The sequence below is a fragment of the Trachypithecus francoisi genome, unplaced genomic scaffold (assembly GCF_009764315.1).
Source record: "Trachypithecus francoisi isolate TF-2019V2 unplaced genomic scaffold, Tfra_2.0 Lachesis_group13, whole genome shotgun sequence".
Classification (NCBI taxonomy): Eukaryota; Metazoa; Chordata; class Mammalia; order Primates; family Cercopithecidae; genus Trachypithecus; species Trachypithecus francoisi.
The window spans coordinates 40580889-40598957 of NW_022681458.1; the positions used below are offsets into that span (position 1 = coordinate 40580889).

Consider the following 18069-nt stretch of genomic DNA (forward strand, 5'->3'; position numbering starts at 1 on the left):
AAGAACAAAACACACACACACAGAAAGAGCAGCATTTTAGGGAGACAGATGATGAGTTCATGATCTTAATCAGTTTAGACAACTCTGTTTGAGGTTCCTTTGAGATTTCCAGATGGAAATGTCAACTATGCAGTTGGATACCTAGGACAAGAAACCAGAGGAAAGATCTGGGTTGGAGAGAGAAGATTATGATTCTTATGTATTTAGGTTATAACTGAAAGCAGGCATTGGGGGTACTACCTAAAGGGAGGACATTTAGTGAGAATAGAGAGCTAGGAGATAAGGCCAGAAGTCTGACATTTAACAAGCCAAGTAAAGGATAAGGTGAGAGAAACAGCCAGAGAACTAGGAAGAAAACCAGGATGTGATGTCACAGAAGCCAAGAGAAGCATGTTTTAATGCAGAGAAAATAGTCAGCAGTGTCAGATGCTGCTGAGAGGCCAAAAAGATGAAGACTGAGAATGTCTGTGAGATTTAGGAATATAAAATTCCTGATGGTCTAAGCAAACGATGTGATAATGGGAGCAGTAGCTCAGTTGAACTGTGTTGAATGAGGTGTGGAAATGGAGACTGCCATTATAGCCAACTTGCCTGGAGAAGTGCAGAGATAATGTGATAGATGGAGAGGAATGAAGATGTCTAGTGAAGGTTACTGAAAAATTGGACATACTTAAATGTATTCAATATTGAAAAGCCAAAGGGAAGGATCTTGTTCAAAGGAGGAAGAAAGGATAGAGACATCAATAGTGTTAGATTCTGGACAGGGCAGGAAAGTGAAAAATGATCTAAAGCACAATGAAAAAAATAAATACCCACCTACCCACCCTCTAATTAGTTGTCTTTTCCACTATAAGGCTGTTTAACTGTAACTCCATATATTTAAGTATATATGACTATGTGCCCTTTTGCCTTAATTTTTATACTTATATATTAAAAATATTACATCAAAGAAATAAATTCATTTTTTCTTTAGCCTCTACAATAGAAGAGTCCATATACCTCTTATGAATGACTAACGTACAGGTATTCTTAAATCTTTCAGGGAACTGATGGAGTAGAATATTTATTAATTCCTGTTGATAATGGAACATTGACTGATTTCTTGGAAAAGGAAGAAGAGGAGGCTTGAAGCTTTCCTTTATTCTTGAACCTCCCATGGAAGGGTTGTACCCCAGCTGCCACTTCTCTAGTTGAAAGTGTTGTGTTTACATCTGACATTAAATTATTTTTCCAGCGTACAAGATTTAAATTTGGGAAGGGGTGGGGGATGTCCTCAATTAGAACTTTTGATCAGCCTGGCTGGTACCGTCTAGTACTATGCAGCGGTCCTCAAGTTGGAGAAAATGTGCCTTTCATTCATTACCTCTCTGGAGACTTCTTGCTGGAATGAACAGTGTGCTCAGGGACTATTTGGAACTGGATGTTTTTGAAATATTTTATACTTAGAGATATTCTGAATTTTTTGAGGGCCTTTTAACACTCCCCGAGCTGATTGTTTGCAAGTGTGTTTGTTCCAGAGTGTGGAAGTATAAAGACATGGGCATCACGTAAATTGGCTTTGTTTGCTATTCTGTGTGTCAGAACCAACGAGTGTAATGGAGAAGGCAGGTCATCTCTTACTGTTTCTAAAACAACTTAAAAGGTATAGATTGGGAAGAGGTGGGTGATCCAGCTTTCTCCTTTTGGATTGAGGCTATGTACTTGGTGGGGCAGGGGAGGGAATATATTATACTACTATTCAGTTGGGATAGTGGGAAAAACAAAGAGTATATAGGGTATCTACCCAGCCTAGAAAGCACAGAACAATACGTCATATATTTGGAACAGTTAATGTCTGTGCCATGACCTTCATGATACCAGTGAGAAGCCAGGCTAGAGAAATAAAATCCTGAATTACATTTTAGTAATTGTTTTCAAGACACAAAAAATAAAACATTTCATTATTCTTGTATATTGACATATTTTTCTTTTCCTGAATAACATGCAGGTGAGTAGCATATTAATGGTTGGCTGTAAATTTAATCTTGATTCCTCTGTCAAGTAGACCTAAAACTCACTGTAAGATATTTCAGTTTTTTCCTTAAAATGATGATTTCAAGCCTCCTAAATATTTGCATGAGATTTTTTTCTTAGGAAAGAAAAAAAGGCTCACCTTGGCTACTGTTGTCAGCTTACGGTCGTCACATACTCCCTGAAATATCTGACACTTGGAAATGAAGTTCTTCCTGAAAATATCACTGCAATAAAATATGTACTACATCAGCATTTCTCACTCATTTCTTATCTTGTAAACCTCTTTCATGAAAATATTTCCAAAAATCCTTGGAATTTTTAAATAATTTTTCTTGTGGTATATAATTAAGTAATTTTGGCTAGGCATAATGGCTTATGCCTATAAACCCAACACTTTAGGAGGCCAAGGCAGGAGGATCTCTGGAGCCCAGGAGTTTAAGAACAGCCTGGGCAACATAGTGAGACCTTGTCTCTACAAAAAATTTAAAAAATCATCCGGGTATGGTGGCCTATGCCTATAATCCTAGCCGCTGTGGAGGCTGAGGCAGGAGGATCACTTGAACCCAGGGGTTCAAGATTACAGTGAGCTATGATTGTGCCACTGCACTCCAGTACGGGTGCAGAGCAAGACCTTGTCTTTTTTTATTTTTTTAAAGGCATTTTTTAAAAAAGTAATTTTATGTTAAGTCCATGGGCTTAGTCTTTTTTTTTTTTTTTAGATGGAATTGCACTGTCGCCCAGTCTAGAGCGCAGTGGTGTGATCTAAGCTCACTGCAGCCTCTGCCTCCCAGGTTCAAGTGATTCTTGTGCCTCAGCCTCCTGTGCTAGGACTACAGGCACATGCCACCATGCCTGGCTAATTTTTGTATTTTTAGCAGAGATGGGGTTTCACCATATTGGCCAAGCTGGTCTCGAATTCCTGAACTCAAGTGATCCCACCTCGGCCTCCCAAAGTGCTGGGATCAGGGGTGAGCCACTGCGCTTGGCCAAGGGCTTAGTCTTAAATATGACCTCTAGTCAAAATGTTTAAACAAATGTGTACATGAATGTGATTTAAAAAATTGTTTTAATAGTACCACAGGATATTCAGTGAAAGTGAGTTTCCTGCCCACTCCCTGATCCACCCAGTTCTTTAGGCAACCACTAATAGCATTTTCTTAAGTATTCTTCTAGATATAGCCTATGCATATGTAAAAGTATCTGTCTCTCTCCTTTTAAAAACACAATTGGTAATATATCATACTTGCTGGTTTGCACCTTGCTTTTTTTGCTTAAGATACCTAGTTTATAATGACCTAATGTGCAAATTTTTGCATCTGCCCTAAATATCTACTGGTTTATTTTTATAATTTTTGTGTCTATACTATTTGCAAGCAGTATCTGTCAGTAGACTTTATTATTAATAAATAAAAAGCCAATTTGGATAGAATCACTTTGTAAACTTGTAGTGCTGCTTTTTTACTAAAAATATTTTTAAGTTCTTCAAAAGAAGTTTTATGAGTGCATCTTACAGATCTGGTGAAGATCTTGGCATATTATTGTATGCTGTTTGTTGACTTGTGTCCGCATGGGTGTCCCTCAGGCTCTAGCAGTTATGTCTTGACTGCTAAGGCTCTAATTTCTTCTACTGTGTTAACTTGCTTCTGGCAAGATTGAACAGACCTACTGAAACCTTGAAAGGTTTTCTGGGTACTCTTAACAAAATTACAAAAAAAAAAAAAAAAGGCACAGATGTCAAACATTTATTGTTTATAAATTTGCCACAGTGCTGTATTTATTGTGAAAGGACTGCTAAATTAGTTCTCACAGTAGTCCAGAAACTGGACTTTCTTAGCATCATTTGTTATTTTAATACATGATCACTTCACTCATATGAAGTGAACATAACACTGATCACTTCACTCATCAGTGTAAACAGGTGCAGTAGCTCACACCTGTAATCTCAGCACTTTGGGAGGCCAAGGCAGGCCAATCTCGAGACCAGGAGTTCAAGACCAGCCTGGTTAACATGGCAAAACCCTGTCTCTACTAAAAATACAAAAAATTAGCCGGGCGTGGTGGCACCCACTATGTAGTCCCAGCTACTCAGAAGGCTTAGGTGGATTGATCATCTGAGCCCAGGAAAGCTGAGGCTGCAGTGAGCTGTGATCATGCCACTGCACTCTAGCCTGGTGGGTAACAGAGTGAGACCCTGTCTCAAAATAAAAGATCAGTTGGTTTGGGGGCTGATTAATAGATTTTGCCTAACTTTTAAATAAAATGACTAACTTTAGAAGTTTGCTCTTTTTGTTCCAGCTAATTCAAATGTGGAGGCAGTAGCATTGTTCGGAATGTACTTTTTACATTCTGTGAGGTGAAATTACTCTTCTGGCATAATCCTGAATAGCCTAAATTTGAACACTTAACTACACAAAAGGCAGTAGTTGTGAGGATATGAAGGTGAAATATGAAATGTCTGTTAAGTGTTTGTTTTTGAGACAGGGTCTCTTTTCATCCAGGCTAGAGTGCAGTGGTGCCATCTCAGCTCACTGCAGCCTTGACTTCCTGGGCTCAAGTGATCCACCCACCTTATCCTCCTGAGTAGCTGGTACTACAGGAGGCACACACCACACCCGGCTTTTTTTTCTTTTCTTTTTCTGTAGAGATGGGGTTTCACCATGTTGCCTAGGCTGGTCTTGAACTTCTGGGCTCAAGTGACCCACCCACTTGGGTCTCCCAAAGTGCTGGGATTAACAGGTGTGAGCCACCTCACCCAGCCTATGAGGTTTTAATAGCATAAGTTATAGCATCCTTGATGTGTTGAATAAAGCAAATTTGAAAAGACTGATGCTATGGAAAATATAACTTTAAACATGAGTACAATACAAAGCTCATTCCTAAATTTTTGTAACAATTTTTATATTTATCACTGGCTCCAGGCTTCTCAAGTATTTAGGGTCAACATCTTTACCTTTGCTACCCAAAGTGTAGGCCTTAAAATGGCAGCATTTGCCTGGCACGGTGGCTCATGCCTGTAATCCCAGCACGTTGGGAGGCTGAGGCAGGTGGATCACTTGAGGTCAGGAGTTATTGACTACCCTGGCCAACATGGTAAAACCCTGTCTCTACTAAAAATACAAAATTAGCTGGACATTGTGGCGAGCGCCTGTAATCCCAGCTACTTGGGAGGCTGAGGCAGGAGAAGTGCTTCAACCTGGGAGGCAGAGGTTGTAGTGAGCAGAGATCGTGCCACTGCACTCCAGCCTGGGTGACAGAGTGAGACTCTTGTCTCAAAAAAATAAAAATAAGGCCGGGTGCGGTGGCTCACACCTGTAATCCCAGCACTTAGGGAGGCCGAGGTGGGCGGATCACCTGAGGTCAGGAGTTCGAAACCAGCCTGACCAACATGGAGAAACCCTCTCTACTAAAAATGCAAAATTAGCTGGGCCTGGTGGCGCATGCCTATTATCCCAGCTACTCAGGAGGCTAAGGCACGAAAATTGCTTGAACCCAGGAGGCGGAGGTTGTGGTGAGCCCAGATCACGCCACTGCACTCCAGCCTGGGCAACAAGAGTGAAACTCTTGTCTCAAAAAAAAAAGCCAGGCTCAGTGGCTCACGCCTGTAATCCCAGCACTTTGGGAGGCCAAGGCAGGAGGATTCCCTGAGCTCAGGAGCTCAAGACCAGCCTATGCAGTGTAGCAAAACCCCGTCTTTACAAAAGTAAAAACTTTAATTAGAAAAAATTAGTAGGGGGTGGGTGGTGGCAGGTGCCTGTAGTCCCAGTTACCCAGGAAACTGAGGAGGGAGGGTCACTTGAGCCCAGGAGTTCGAAGCTGCAGTGAGCTATGATCACACCACTGCACTTCAGCCTGGGTGACAGAGCAAGACCCTGTCTCTAAATAAAAAAGGGAGGGAGAAGATTAGGATTTTTGCCTTGGCACTGGTGAAAGAAGGGCAGGAGAACTCTGAGAGATTCTTTCTTGAGGCCTGTCCCTGAGGCTTAACACACCCAAAAGACTGTAACAAGGGCTAGGGTAGTTATAAGCCAGGAACTGTGCAGAAACACCTATATATGTAGGTTTTATATATGGTCATATATGTATATTTTAACACCACACATTAAAAATCCAGATTTCCTGTGCCCCTGAAAGATCAGGAAGACTTGGCCACGCTGGACCTTCATTCTGCCCAGCAGCAGTTGCCTTGAGCTGAACTGTTGCTGCCACCTCCTGGCCAGCTGCTGCTTTCCTGCGCTAGTGTCTGATTTGGATCCTGATCTCGATTGGTATGCAGCACCCTCCAATATATGTGCACAAAAGATTATATAAGGTGTCGCAGATGCACAACAAAGGTGGTGACACTGTTCCCTACAATCTGCAACCTTCCACCTGGAATGTACCATCCATTTGGGCATCCAAGGCGACCTTGTAAGTCCTACAGGATGGGGAAGATTTTTCATGTGACGCCTGTGAGAGAATGTGCATGTCCTTCCTCAGCCTTCAGCTTTCAGGAGTAGACAAGGGATTACTAAACCACTATTTCATGTCAGTATGTGGCCTTATTTATTAAATCAGCAAAACAGCACAAAACATCATTAGACACTAAGCTTAAAAATGACATTTCAGGCCAGGCACAGTGGCTCACACCTGTAATCCCAGCACTTTGGGAGGCTGAGATGGGCAGATCACTTGAGCCTAGCAGTTGGAGACCAGCCTGATCAACACGATGAAACCTTGTCTCTACTAAAAATACAAAAATTAGCTGGGAATGGTGACGTGTGCCTGTAATCCCAGCTACTTGGAATGTTGAGGCAGGAGAATCACTTGAACCCGGGAGGCAGAGGTTGCAGGGAGCTGTAATCATGCCACTGCTCTCCAGCCTGGGCAACAGAGTGAGACTATGTCTCCAAAAAAAAAAGGTATTAAAAAAAAATGACATTTTGAGCAGTGTTCCTTTGTATTTTAATAATCCTGTATTTAATACAGATTAAGTAAATATTTAAGTTATAATGGATGTGACATAAAATTTCTTTTAAAGATAGGTAAGAATATATATATAAAAGGAAATAAGGGAGTCAAAATACAAGGAAAAAAAACACAAAAGGCGGCAGTAATGGAGAAAACATAAGTGAAAGATGCCGGACACAAAGGACCACATGTTTATGATTCCACTTACAGAAAATATCCAGAATAGACAACTCCATAGAAATAGGATTCAGGGGATGGGAGGAGGGAGTTATTACTTAATGGGGCTTCCCTTTGTGGTGATGAAAAATGTTTTGGAACTGTAGTGGTAACGGCACCACAACACTGTATATGTACTAAAAGCTACGGAATTATATACTTTAAAATGGTGAATTGGGGGGAGGGGCAGGAAAATGGTGAATTTTATGTGAATTTTACCACAATAAAAAATAAAGAGAAAAAGTTGCTTTACACAAAAGCATTAAGTAAAAATTATATGTGGTATGGTAAAACAGCACAAATCATAAAGGCAATCCAAGAATGCCTAAACTGGAGGGAATATTGCTTTAGCCAGATTATCTGAAAATGGCAGTCCTCAGGTGGAGAAAGGTGTATCTGCCCTGCCCAACCAGTGGAGGCAGGCAGGGGCCTTGCAGACCAGTGCGGGCGCTGTTTAGAAAAGGGCATCCACGTGGAGAAAGGGCCCAGATTAAATGGGGCAGGATGATATTTTGAGATATCTGACTTCGTTCTTTCTGCTCTGGAATTTCACTCCCTGGCCCTGCCCCCTGCCTGTGTCAGCCAAGTTCATTCCCAAGAGAGGAAAGTGACAGAGCAGAAATTGGGAACAAAGGACTGTGGAAGAAAAAAAAAATTACAGGTAAGTCATCTAAAAAACAATAAAGTAATAGTAATATGAATAATGATTGTGTGTATATATATTTTTAAAATGACATCCTGATAAATCTCATTCTGATTCTGAAATTTAGGTGAGAGACTAGATTGTAGGCAGAACTAGGAACAGGGACAAACAGACCTTATCATTGCAAAGAGGCTACTACCTAGAAAGAAGTATTCAAGCCCAAGTTTTTCAAGAATAATGTTAAACTAAGCAAGGGCAGAGATACCCAAATGGATCCATCCCATCCCATCTACAATTAAACTAAGGAGAGAATCACTTGAGCTCCTTCCAAAGAATGTTAAGTAAACAGATTTTATTCAATCTTTCCTAGAGTTTATATGAATACTTGTTATTTAATATGGTAGTTACATTACAGTTTTACCATATGAGCAATAGAACATTTGGTGAATCTGCTGGGGCGTGGTGGCTCAGGCCTGTAATCCCAGCACTTTGGGTGGCCGAGGCGGGTGGATCACGAGGTCAAGAGATCCAGACCAGCCTGGCTAACAAGGTGAAACCCCGTCTCTATTAAAAATACAAAAATTAGCTGGGTGCGGTGGCACGCACCTGTAGTCCCAGCTGCTCAGGAGGCTGAGGCAGGAGAACTGCTTGAACCTGGGAGGCAGAGGTTGCAATGAACCAAGATCGTGCCACTGCACTCCAGCCTGGTGACAGAGAGAGACTCCATCTCAAAAAAAAAAGAAAAAAAAAGAACATTTGGTGAATCAGATTAACAAACTGGAAATGATCATACCCTCTAAGACACTCTTCTAGAAGCACACTAGTCCCACTGACTCATGTTACAAATTCAAGTTGGCATCCAACTGATTTGTAGAATGTGTTATCCTGATGTTTCTGCAATTATACCACCTGAAGAGGGTCCCTGTCAGTCTCTGATAGGATAATATTTATCTTATTCTCCAAGTGAGAACCCAGCATATCTCGAAGGTCAGAAAGAAAGCCTCGTTCAGTGTTGCTATGTTCACAGAGGATGACATTTATTCCTTGGGAAGCAGCATCCAAAATATCATGATGGGACATCTCACCTACCAAAAAGGAAAGAGCAAATTCTTAAATGCTAGATATGAAATCTGTGGAATGAGGAAACACAAAAGCAGAAATGCCAAGTTTGTATTCTATATAAAGTGAATGTAATACAGCAGAACTGTTATAAATCTAGAAAGTACTGTACAGTTTTTTTATGTCCTCCAACTTAAAAACAGAAAAGTCTGGGTGCGGTGGTTCACGCCTGTTATCCCAGCACTTTGGGAAGCCTAGGCAGGGGGGTCACCTGAGCTAAGGAGTTCCAGACCAGCCTGGCCAACATGGTGAAACTCCATCTCTACTAAAAACACAAAAATTAGCTGGGTGTGGTGGCATGCGCCTGTAATCCCAGCTACTCAGGAGGCTGAGGCGGGTGAATTGCTGCAGTACGGGGGCTGGAGGTTGCAGTGAGCCGAGATTGCACCACTGCACTTCAACCTGGGTAACAGAGCAAGACTCTGTCTTGAAAATATAATAAAATAAAAATGAAAGCCATCCCATTGAGAATTCCAACTTCTTTTTCCTTGGCAGATTGTCCAATCCAACATATCTGGTCAGAACCAGATCTGTAAACACCCATTTTACTGTGTTTCCACAGTAAAATGAATGACCACTGCTAAGTAAAATGAGGCCTTCAGAAAATCTGCCTCTTATGTAATAAATACCTCTGGAGGACATTCTGTGTATACTGCCCAGCAGACTTATGCTTTGTAAGCACCAGAATTTCTGTCGTCAACTTAGTCTAATATACAAGGATGAAATGACTTTAAGATTATTTCCAGATTAAAAACAAAGTATTTTTCTTTGACTTAAGCAAAATCCCTAGAAACTCTGGAGGGAATCTCATCTGTTGTGAAAAGATTTGGGGAAAACTCAAATATTCTGAATTTTTAATTTATTTATATTTGTATTTTTTTTTTTTAGACAGAGTTTTGCTCTGTCGCCTAGGCTGGAGTGCAGTAGCATAATCTCAGCTCACTGCAACCTCTGCCTCCTGGGTTCAAGTGATTCTCCTGCCTCAGCCTCTCGAGTAGCTGGAATTACAGGCACCCACCACCAAGCCTCGCTAATTTTTGTTATTTTTAGTAGACGGGGTTTTACCACGTTGGCCAGGCTGGTCTCAAACTCCTGGGCTCAAGTGATCTGCCCACCTCGGCCTCCCAAAGTGCTGGGATTACAGGCATGAGCCACCGTGTCCAGCCCAATATTCTGAATTTTTAAAAATGTAGTTTGTGAATTTGATAACTTGTAATTTAAAAGCAAAACTGCATTGTGTACAATTTGGTTTGTTCTTTAGAAAGTACAATTTTGAACTGTATTTAGAGACAGAAGGGCATACAAATTTAAGAAAAAAAAAGGTTCTTAGGAAAAAAAAATTGAGTTTTTTCTCTAATTTTCCCACAAGAAAACATCTGTAAGTAAAAAATAAGTTTTCTTAATTCCAGAATTTTTCAGTTCCCCACACTCTTCTAATAAGTGTCATTTCATTATAAGGAATAGTTTTTATTCAAGCACCTTTTAAAACATCTTAATCTATAATAGTAAAAGTAAAAAGCAAAAGACACTAAGATGGCCCAGTTGGAAGCCTTGTTTTAGGAAAGATAAGTCTGGCTGCCTGTACTGTGACAAACTCACTGGCCGGAGAAGGCATGAAAGGGGGGAAATCAGTGAAGACCCTGCAATAATTGCTGAAGCCAACGGAAAGAAAAGCTTGGCCCAGGATGGCAGCTTGAGAAAGGAAAAGCAAATGGAGAATGAAATGACAAATGAGAGAACTTATATTTGCAAGGAGCAGGCTCCCCATCTGCTGGTCTTACAGGGTGTTACCCTTAACAACCTAATACAATGAGAACACGGCCTCAGGCTCACAGGAAGCGTGATGAAGTTCAGCAGAGGTCCCTTAGAAGGGGCTTCGCATCTCTGAAGTTACAGTCAAAAGCGATGCCTCACAGACCAGAGACATCTAATGCTAGCCAGGTAGTATTTTCTATTTCTCCCCACAGCGAGATAGGAAGGACATTTTAACATTTTGGAACTGCCTGAATTTATTTTATGAACATATTATATTTTATCATTTTTTAAAAAAACTAGTTTTTAAAAAAGTATTTATGAGGAAACAATCAGATACCCCAAATCGAGTGAGAAGCACAAAACAAAGAGCCTATACTCTTTTTAAAATGTCAATGTTATGAAGACAAAGCTGAGCAACTATTCCAGACTGAGGGAGACTAATAACAACTAAATGCAATGTGAGATCATGGGCTGCATATGGATCAGAAAAAGAAATGCTATAAACTTTTATCAATTGGAAAAATGTGAATATGGACTGTATATCAAGTAAATGTTTTAACAATATTAAATTCCTTCATTTGATAATTGTTCTATGGACTTAGAATGTCTTTGTTCTTAGAAGACTATACACTGAAGTATTGAGAGGTAAAGAAATTGTCATGTCTGCAATCGATTACAAAATGGTCCTGGGGGAAATACATCTATATATATATATATTTAAAAAAACATATTTTAACTTGTATATTGTATATTATATATCTATACATGCATACACAAATGTATATAGACACATATATAATATGTACATAAAGAATGTACAAATATGGCAGAATATAACCATTAGTAACCAAAGTGAAGAGCATATAGGAGTTCATTGTATTATTCTTGCAACTTTTGCATAGGTCTGAAATTCCTTCTAAGTAAAATGCTAAAATGAATTTTAAAATAGCCAGACACAATGCTGTAAGATATTCATAATGAAATTTCACTTTAATCTGGTAGAAATTTAAGGACTTACACAAATCTTTTATCTTCAGAAGAATGGAAAATAGGTAATAGTCACATACATGTTTTCTTTTTTAAAATCAATTTATTGGTGTAGAGCAGTTCCATCAGGCTTTCTCAGATGCTGCTCCTTGGTACTTTGGGATGTGACAATGCTTTCAGTGCAGCAGCCTTTGTAAGAGAGTGTGCTACACAACAAGGCATGGGTGTGGGAGGCAAGGGAAGCATGGAAGTAGCCAAAGGAATGGCCAGAGGGCTAAGAGTCTAGAGCCTGGTCCTCGAAGTGGGAAAAGTAATTCTTTAACTCATTCTCTCCTAACCCTAAGAAGGAGGAGGTAAACAAACTGGCAACCCATTAAAATGCCTTCAAATCCTTTGCAGGTATAATGGGCCATGTTTGGTCACATTCCTGAGTAGTAACTACGTGAAGTAATTCTTTCAATAAAAATTAGCCAGTACCTATTAGGTAGTATCCTCAAGGAGAGAGTGTAAGGCCCAGGAGCCAATTACTGTCCAACAGAAGTGCACACTGGAGATCAAGGACAAAGTGATAGGGACCCACAAGAGGCAGAAGCAGGACAGTGTCAGAGAAGGCTTCTCAGAGGGGGTGTTCACTTATCACGAGGAGAACAAGGAAAAGGCATTCTAACCAGAGAAAACAGCATATGCAAAGGGTACGGGAAAGAGGATGCAATGTTCAGGCTCTACCAGACAGATGAAGGAAATCACTGAAGTCTTTTTAGTCAAGACCATCAAATATGCACTGTGAAAAGATAATTTCAGGAGCGTATATAGAAGATAACATTAGAGGGTTGATGCTGTACTTCAAGTAGGAGACAGTGCCTGGATAGAGATAAGGGAGAAGATTCTAGAAAGATTTGGGAGCTTGAATTGATAGGAATTGATGATTGGCTTTATGCTAAAAGGAACCATTTCCTAGCTCAGGTGACAGGGTAGAAAGTATCCCACTGACGTGAGATCTGAGAGGTTTGGAACAGTTTAGGAAGAATGTAGGTAAAATAAATGCTGACCATTAATTTTTGAGATAATAAATTGTTCAATGATTTCATCCCTCCACAAAGAACGCAGTATGTCCCAGTTCTGTTGTAGTTTCTGTTTAGTTCAAGTTTACAAAACATTAATTAGGTATCATCTATGTGCCAGGTACTGTCCTAAAATCTGCCATTTTTGATTTTGCAAAAAATAAACCAAGAGAGATCCAAAGTCTGTCCTACCTGTGAGGTAAAGGTCCGCCTTGACACCCTGCAGAACGCTGCTCCCAGAACCAGCACACAGGGCCACAACTTTGACTTGAGACTCTTCAAGACAAAGGAAATAAGAGACCAATACTTTACAATTCCCTTTCTTTTTACTATTATAATTTGTACCAAGAATCCTAAACATAATACAGATTTCACTCCTGGTCTCATCACGAGTATATGAATTGTTCTTTCTGCATTAAAAAAAAAAAAATGTTTTAATATAAGCAAACAGGTCATTCTTTTGATATTGCATAGCTAACCCAAGGTACAGTTATTATTCCTTTTTTTTTTTTTAACTAACAACCTTTGTGAATTGCACAAAATATGGAACAATGCACCAATTTGCGTGTAATCTTTGCATAGGCGCCATGCTAATCTATATCATCCAATTTTTAGTATATGTGCTGCTGAAGGGAGTACCGTTATTCCTTTGACATGGCTGCAAACTCACAAACCACTGAATAGTACTAATGGTGCAGCTCCAGGCAGTACTGCAACGTTGCTAGGTAAAGTAATCTCACCTGGGTCTTCAGACAACAGTGAGAGGTAGGCAAGTACTATCTCTATTCTCGGGGAGGAAGCTAAGGGAACTAAAAGGACTAGTGAAAAAGAGGAATGCTACGAATGGAGTTGGCACATATTTTTAAATATACTATTTATTCTCAAAAAGCATCCTCTGAAAAGAGAAATAACCGCAACTTTCGAACCAAAATCCAAGTATTTAGCACTTGGGTTTCTAAAATGGACACTTCTTCAGTGGTCACTCCAGTTCAGCAGCACGGTATCTCAAAGATGGGGCTTTGGAGTTATTTTGGAAGTCAAATCCCACCTCTGCTATCCATTTTCTTTGGACACTAACTCCCTTGGGTTGTTTGATCTAACTGGACTTTTGGATAAGTTACTCATATGGTTTGGCTCTGTGTCCCCATCCAAACCTCACCTTCAACAGTAATCCCCGTAATTCCCACGGGTCCAGGGCAGGACCAGGTGGAGGTAACTGGGTCATGGGGGCAGTTCCCCCATGCTGTTCTCGTGATAACGCGTGAGTCTTATGAGATGTGATGGTTTCATAAGCGTCTGGCATTTCCCTCGCTTGCACTCATTCTCTCTTCTGCCACCCTGAGAAGAGGTGCCTTCCACCATGATTGTAAGTTTTCTGTGGCCTCCCCAGCCATGCAGAACTGTGAGTCAATTAAACCTCTTTTCTTTATAAATTACCCAGTCTTGGGCATTTCTTCAGAGCAGCGTGAGAACGAACTAATACAGTTACTTATCTCTCTGAACCAACACTGTTCACCTATAACATAGGAGAAATAGTACCAACCACAAAGCTAACAACAGCTAGCACTTTAACTATACTTAATGTGAGCCACTGTGCCATGTCACATGGATTATACTACCACCCTCTGAGTTAGGTTTTATTATTAATGCAGTTTTTACTGGTGAGGCTACTAGGACACAGAGGGCATAAACAACTTGTCAAAGACATGCAGCAAACAGACAGGACAGACAAATCTGAAGCCAGGTTGTCTGAGCTCAGAATCTATACCTATAACCGCTATGCCATACCGCTTTTGCCAGTGGGAGCTCACACACTCAGGACAGACAATCAGTACAGTGCTAGGTTCACTGCAGGTGTTGAACAAATGTCTGTTCACTCTTTTTGTTCTCAAAAGTACCGGGAAGCCGGGTGCGGTGGCTCACGCCTGTAATTCCAGCACTTTGGGAGGCTGAGACGGGTGGATCACGAGGTCAGGAGATCGAGACCATCCTGGCTAACACAGTGAAACCCCATCTCTACTAAAGATATAAAAAAATTAGCCCGGCGTAGTGGCGGGCGCCTGTAGTCCCAGCTACTCAGGAGGCTGAGGCAGGAGAATGGCGTGAACCCGGAAGGCAGAGCTTGCAGTGAGCCCAGATTGCGCCACTGCACTCCAGCCTGGGTGACAGAGCAAGACTCCGTCTCAAAAAAAAAAAAAAAAAAGTACCGGGAAAGGCCAGAAGAAAAAACTACAAGACTTAGAAACTGCAATGGATCAGATCACTCAGTGGCACCTCACTAGAAAATATTACCAGTCTTATAAGTGCAAAATTTATGTTGTAATTGTAGTAATCATGATTCCAGCTCTCTTCCTGATATATGGTAAGACTGCACTTTATGCCTCCCTTGGTTGTATTGGATAACATGACTAATTCTAGAAAATAAGTTGAGCAGAAATGAACATGTTTCCTGGAATTTTAAACTGTTGGTTTAAGACCCTGTAAAACTCTCTCCCTCTGCAACAACAACCAGTCTACAATGGCCAGACTTCCTACAATAACCAACTTGAAATGAACACATAGCATGACAGAGAAATAAATCTCATTGATTAGGCCAATGAGACGTATTCCACAGCAGAACCTGGCCTACCCTAACCAATAAAGTAAACCAATGATCTCCTATGAGCTGCTAACACATTCTCTATCACATATTAATACAATCAAGAGTTTCAACCTGGCCGGGCGCGGTGGCTCAAGCCTGTAATCCCAGCACTTTGGGAGGCCGAGACGGGCGGATCACGAGGTCAGGAGATCGAGACCATCCTGGCTAACACGGTGAAACCCCGTCTCTACTAAAAATACAAAAAACTAGCTGGGCGAGGTGGCGGGCGCCTGTAGTCCCAGCTGCTCGGGAGGCTGAGGCAGGAGAATGGCGTGAACCCGGGAGGCGGAGCTTGCAGTGAGCTGAGATCAGGCCACTGCACTCCAGTCCGGGCGACAGAGCGAGACACCGCCTCAAAAAAAAAAAAAAAAAAAAAAAGAGTTTCAACCTTTGTCCAATGTTAACAGTAGGCATACTGGATAAATGAAGGAGCAATATTTACCTAAGGTTCTTCCCACCCCAAGGGCTAAGCGAATATGAGACAGTTTTAGGTGTCTTTTGATTCGATCAATCATGGTTGCCAGGGAGACAGATTCATCCAGTGTGCATAACCGTCCCATTCCAGTATGTAGAAGCAAAGGCTGAGGAGAAACAAGTTAGAAACGGTGTCCACTGTCAGTCCTAAAACAACAAATGCTAAAATCAATCAGTATGCACACTGTGAGGTTACCACAGCAAGCTCCAGGCTAAATGTGGGGATACTAACCTGACAAAATCATTCTTCTAGGAGCTCACAGTTTCCTAGGAAGGCGGATGTTTAAATCAATAATCAGGCCAGGCATGATGGCTCATGCCTATAATCCTAGCACTTTGGGAGGCTGAGGTGGGTGGATTGAGCTCAGGAGTTTGAGACCAGCCTGGGCAACAGAGTGAGACTTCATCTCCATTAAAAAATCCAAAAATTAGCCAGGCATGGTGGCATGCACCTGTAGTCCCAGCTTCTTGGGAGGCTGAATGGGAGGTGGGCTTGAGCTACCCAAGAGGCAGAGGTGAGCTGAGATTATACCACCGCACTCCAGCCTGGGGACAGAGCCAGACCCTGCCTCAAAAATAAATTAATTAATTAAACAAAATAATAAAACTGTTTAAATTCAAGGTAGGTTCTACAGTTGCAGCAGCACAAAGAATGACAAACTAAATGAGCTGTGACTTTGGAGGCTTAGGGAGTACTTGGAGGAAGGACTCAGGTCTTAGGGAAAACCCTAAAAGAGTTAAAAAGGGGGAAATAAAGTTTGAAAGGGGGCGATGTCAAGTGCAGTGTGGCAGGACAGAGGTACGATGAGATGAAGAAAGGCACTCTAAACAGAGAGAACATGGACAAAGGTGCCAAAGACTTGAGAGAACACTCTGTGGGGGTAGATCCAAAAGAAGACAGTATGGCTACTGTGCAGAGCACGTGCTATGGAAGGAGAGGAGGCTGCAGGCCCAGGCTGTAGCAGATCATTAAGGGCTTCCGACACCATGCTAAAGCGCCTGGACTGCCTCCTAGGTGCTCAGTGAGACAACTCTCATCACAGAAAATGAGAGTTTCAACTACTGTGGTGGCAGAGCCAATACAGAAGAGAAACACTGTATAGATATGAGGCCAGAATCAGCAGGGCTTGGAGTCAAGGAGGAGTATGAAAACTTGGAAACTAAAGTAGATAATGATACTGAAATATGAAATATATAAAAAAAAGGGGGGGGGGCACAGGGATAAAGTATTTGGATATATTGAATTTGAAATACTTGTGGGCTCTGTAAGTGCAAAACATCCAGAAAGTAGTTGAAAATATGGATTCTTGTCATTTTTTCCCTTAAGAAAGCATTCTAAGCCAAAAAGTAAAGATAGGAATTATCATCATACAAATGGCTATCAAGTGAAAGAGTGAATGACATGGTCCAGGCAGAGGGTATAAAATAAAGAGAGAGCAAACCTGTAACCAAATCTGTAACCCTGAAGAAGTACCAGTATTTTCCTATTCCTGGAATGTCTCCCTTTCTCAATTACTTCCTAGAGAATATTATGCTCTCATTGCTATTTTGTACTTTAGGTAACAGTGAATGGCCTGTTGATCTAATAATTTACAAATGAATTTGCTGAAGAAAAATGCAAAGTAATGATACTTATCAAACTGTACACATTAAATATGTACAATTCTGAGTATATCAGTTATACCTCAATAAAGCTGAAAATGCACAGTATTTTAAGATCAAATACAAAATATTTTTATTACCTTCTCCAGCGACAGAATTTCCGTCTTCTGATAAAGTTGTTTGTTCTGAGAAAGAAAATCTACCACCTGCATCAAAGCCTTCTGAGTACAATTCAGACTAATCCGTGTTTGTTCCTCATTATCAATCCTAGGGGGGAAAAATCACTCCATTTACGACAAACATAGCCAAAATGTATTTTACGTAATCCACAGTTTACAAACTTACTATAATAGGAGATTAGATTTATGTGGAACCAAGGATTTAACTAACAGAACCCATTTAATCTGAAACTAATCCATTTTCTAGAATAGCATTTCTCTAACTCTACTATGCATCAGAATCACCTGGAGGATTATTAAAACACAGATTGCTGGGTCCCACCCCTGGAGTTTCTGATTCATTATATCTAGGTGGGGGTCTGAGAGTTTACCTTTCTAACAAGTTCCAGGTGATGCTGATATTGCTGTTCCAGAGACCTCACTTTGAAACCA

The 18069-nt window shown here is 40.9% G+C and overlaps 2 protein-coding genes across 15 annotated transcripts in view; one reads left to right on the forward strand and one right to left on the reverse strand.

Annotated features, from left to right (window-relative positions):
* ORC2 (origin recognition complex subunit 2) overlaps positions 1 to 3449 on the forward strand; it is a 62966-nt gene extending 59517 nt beyond the window's left edge. For 2 of the 3 annotated variants that reach the window (XM_033231993.1, XM_033231992.1), the window contains one exon: positions 1043 to 2262. In XM_033231993.1, the coding sequence (XP_033087884.1) occupies positions 1043 to 1129 (87 nt within the window). In that variant the 3' untranslated portion in view covers positions 1130 to 2262. Of the gene's footprint in view, positions 1 to 1042 lie in introns of all 3 variants that reach the window. The other variant, XM_033231991.1, reaches the window with a different exon arrangement.
* The window catches only part of NIF3L1 (NGG1 interacting factor 3 like 1), a 24844-nt gene continuing 6775 nt past the window's right edge, over positions 1 to 18069 (reverse strand). For 5 of the 12 annotated variants that reach the window (XM_033231998.1, XM_033232000.1, XM_033232001.1 and 2 more), the window contains 4 exons: positions 17599 to 17725; positions 15825 to 15963; positions 12934 to 13017; positions 8462 to 8904 (listed from right to left, as the gene is read on the reverse strand). In XM_033231998.1, coding sequence (XP_033087889.1) covers positions 8720 to 8904; positions 12934 to 13017; positions 15825 to 15963; positions 17599 to 17725 — 535 coding nt within the window. In that variant the 3' untranslated portion in view covers positions 8462 to 8719. Of the gene's footprint in view, positions 142 to 2152; positions 2238 to 8461; positions 8905 to 12933; positions 13018 to 15434; positions 15455 to 15770; positions 15964 to 17598; positions 17726 to 18069 lie in introns of those variants that run through there. The other 7 variants (XM_033232003.1, XM_033232007.1, XM_033232002.1 and 4 more) reach the window with 3 other exon arrangements.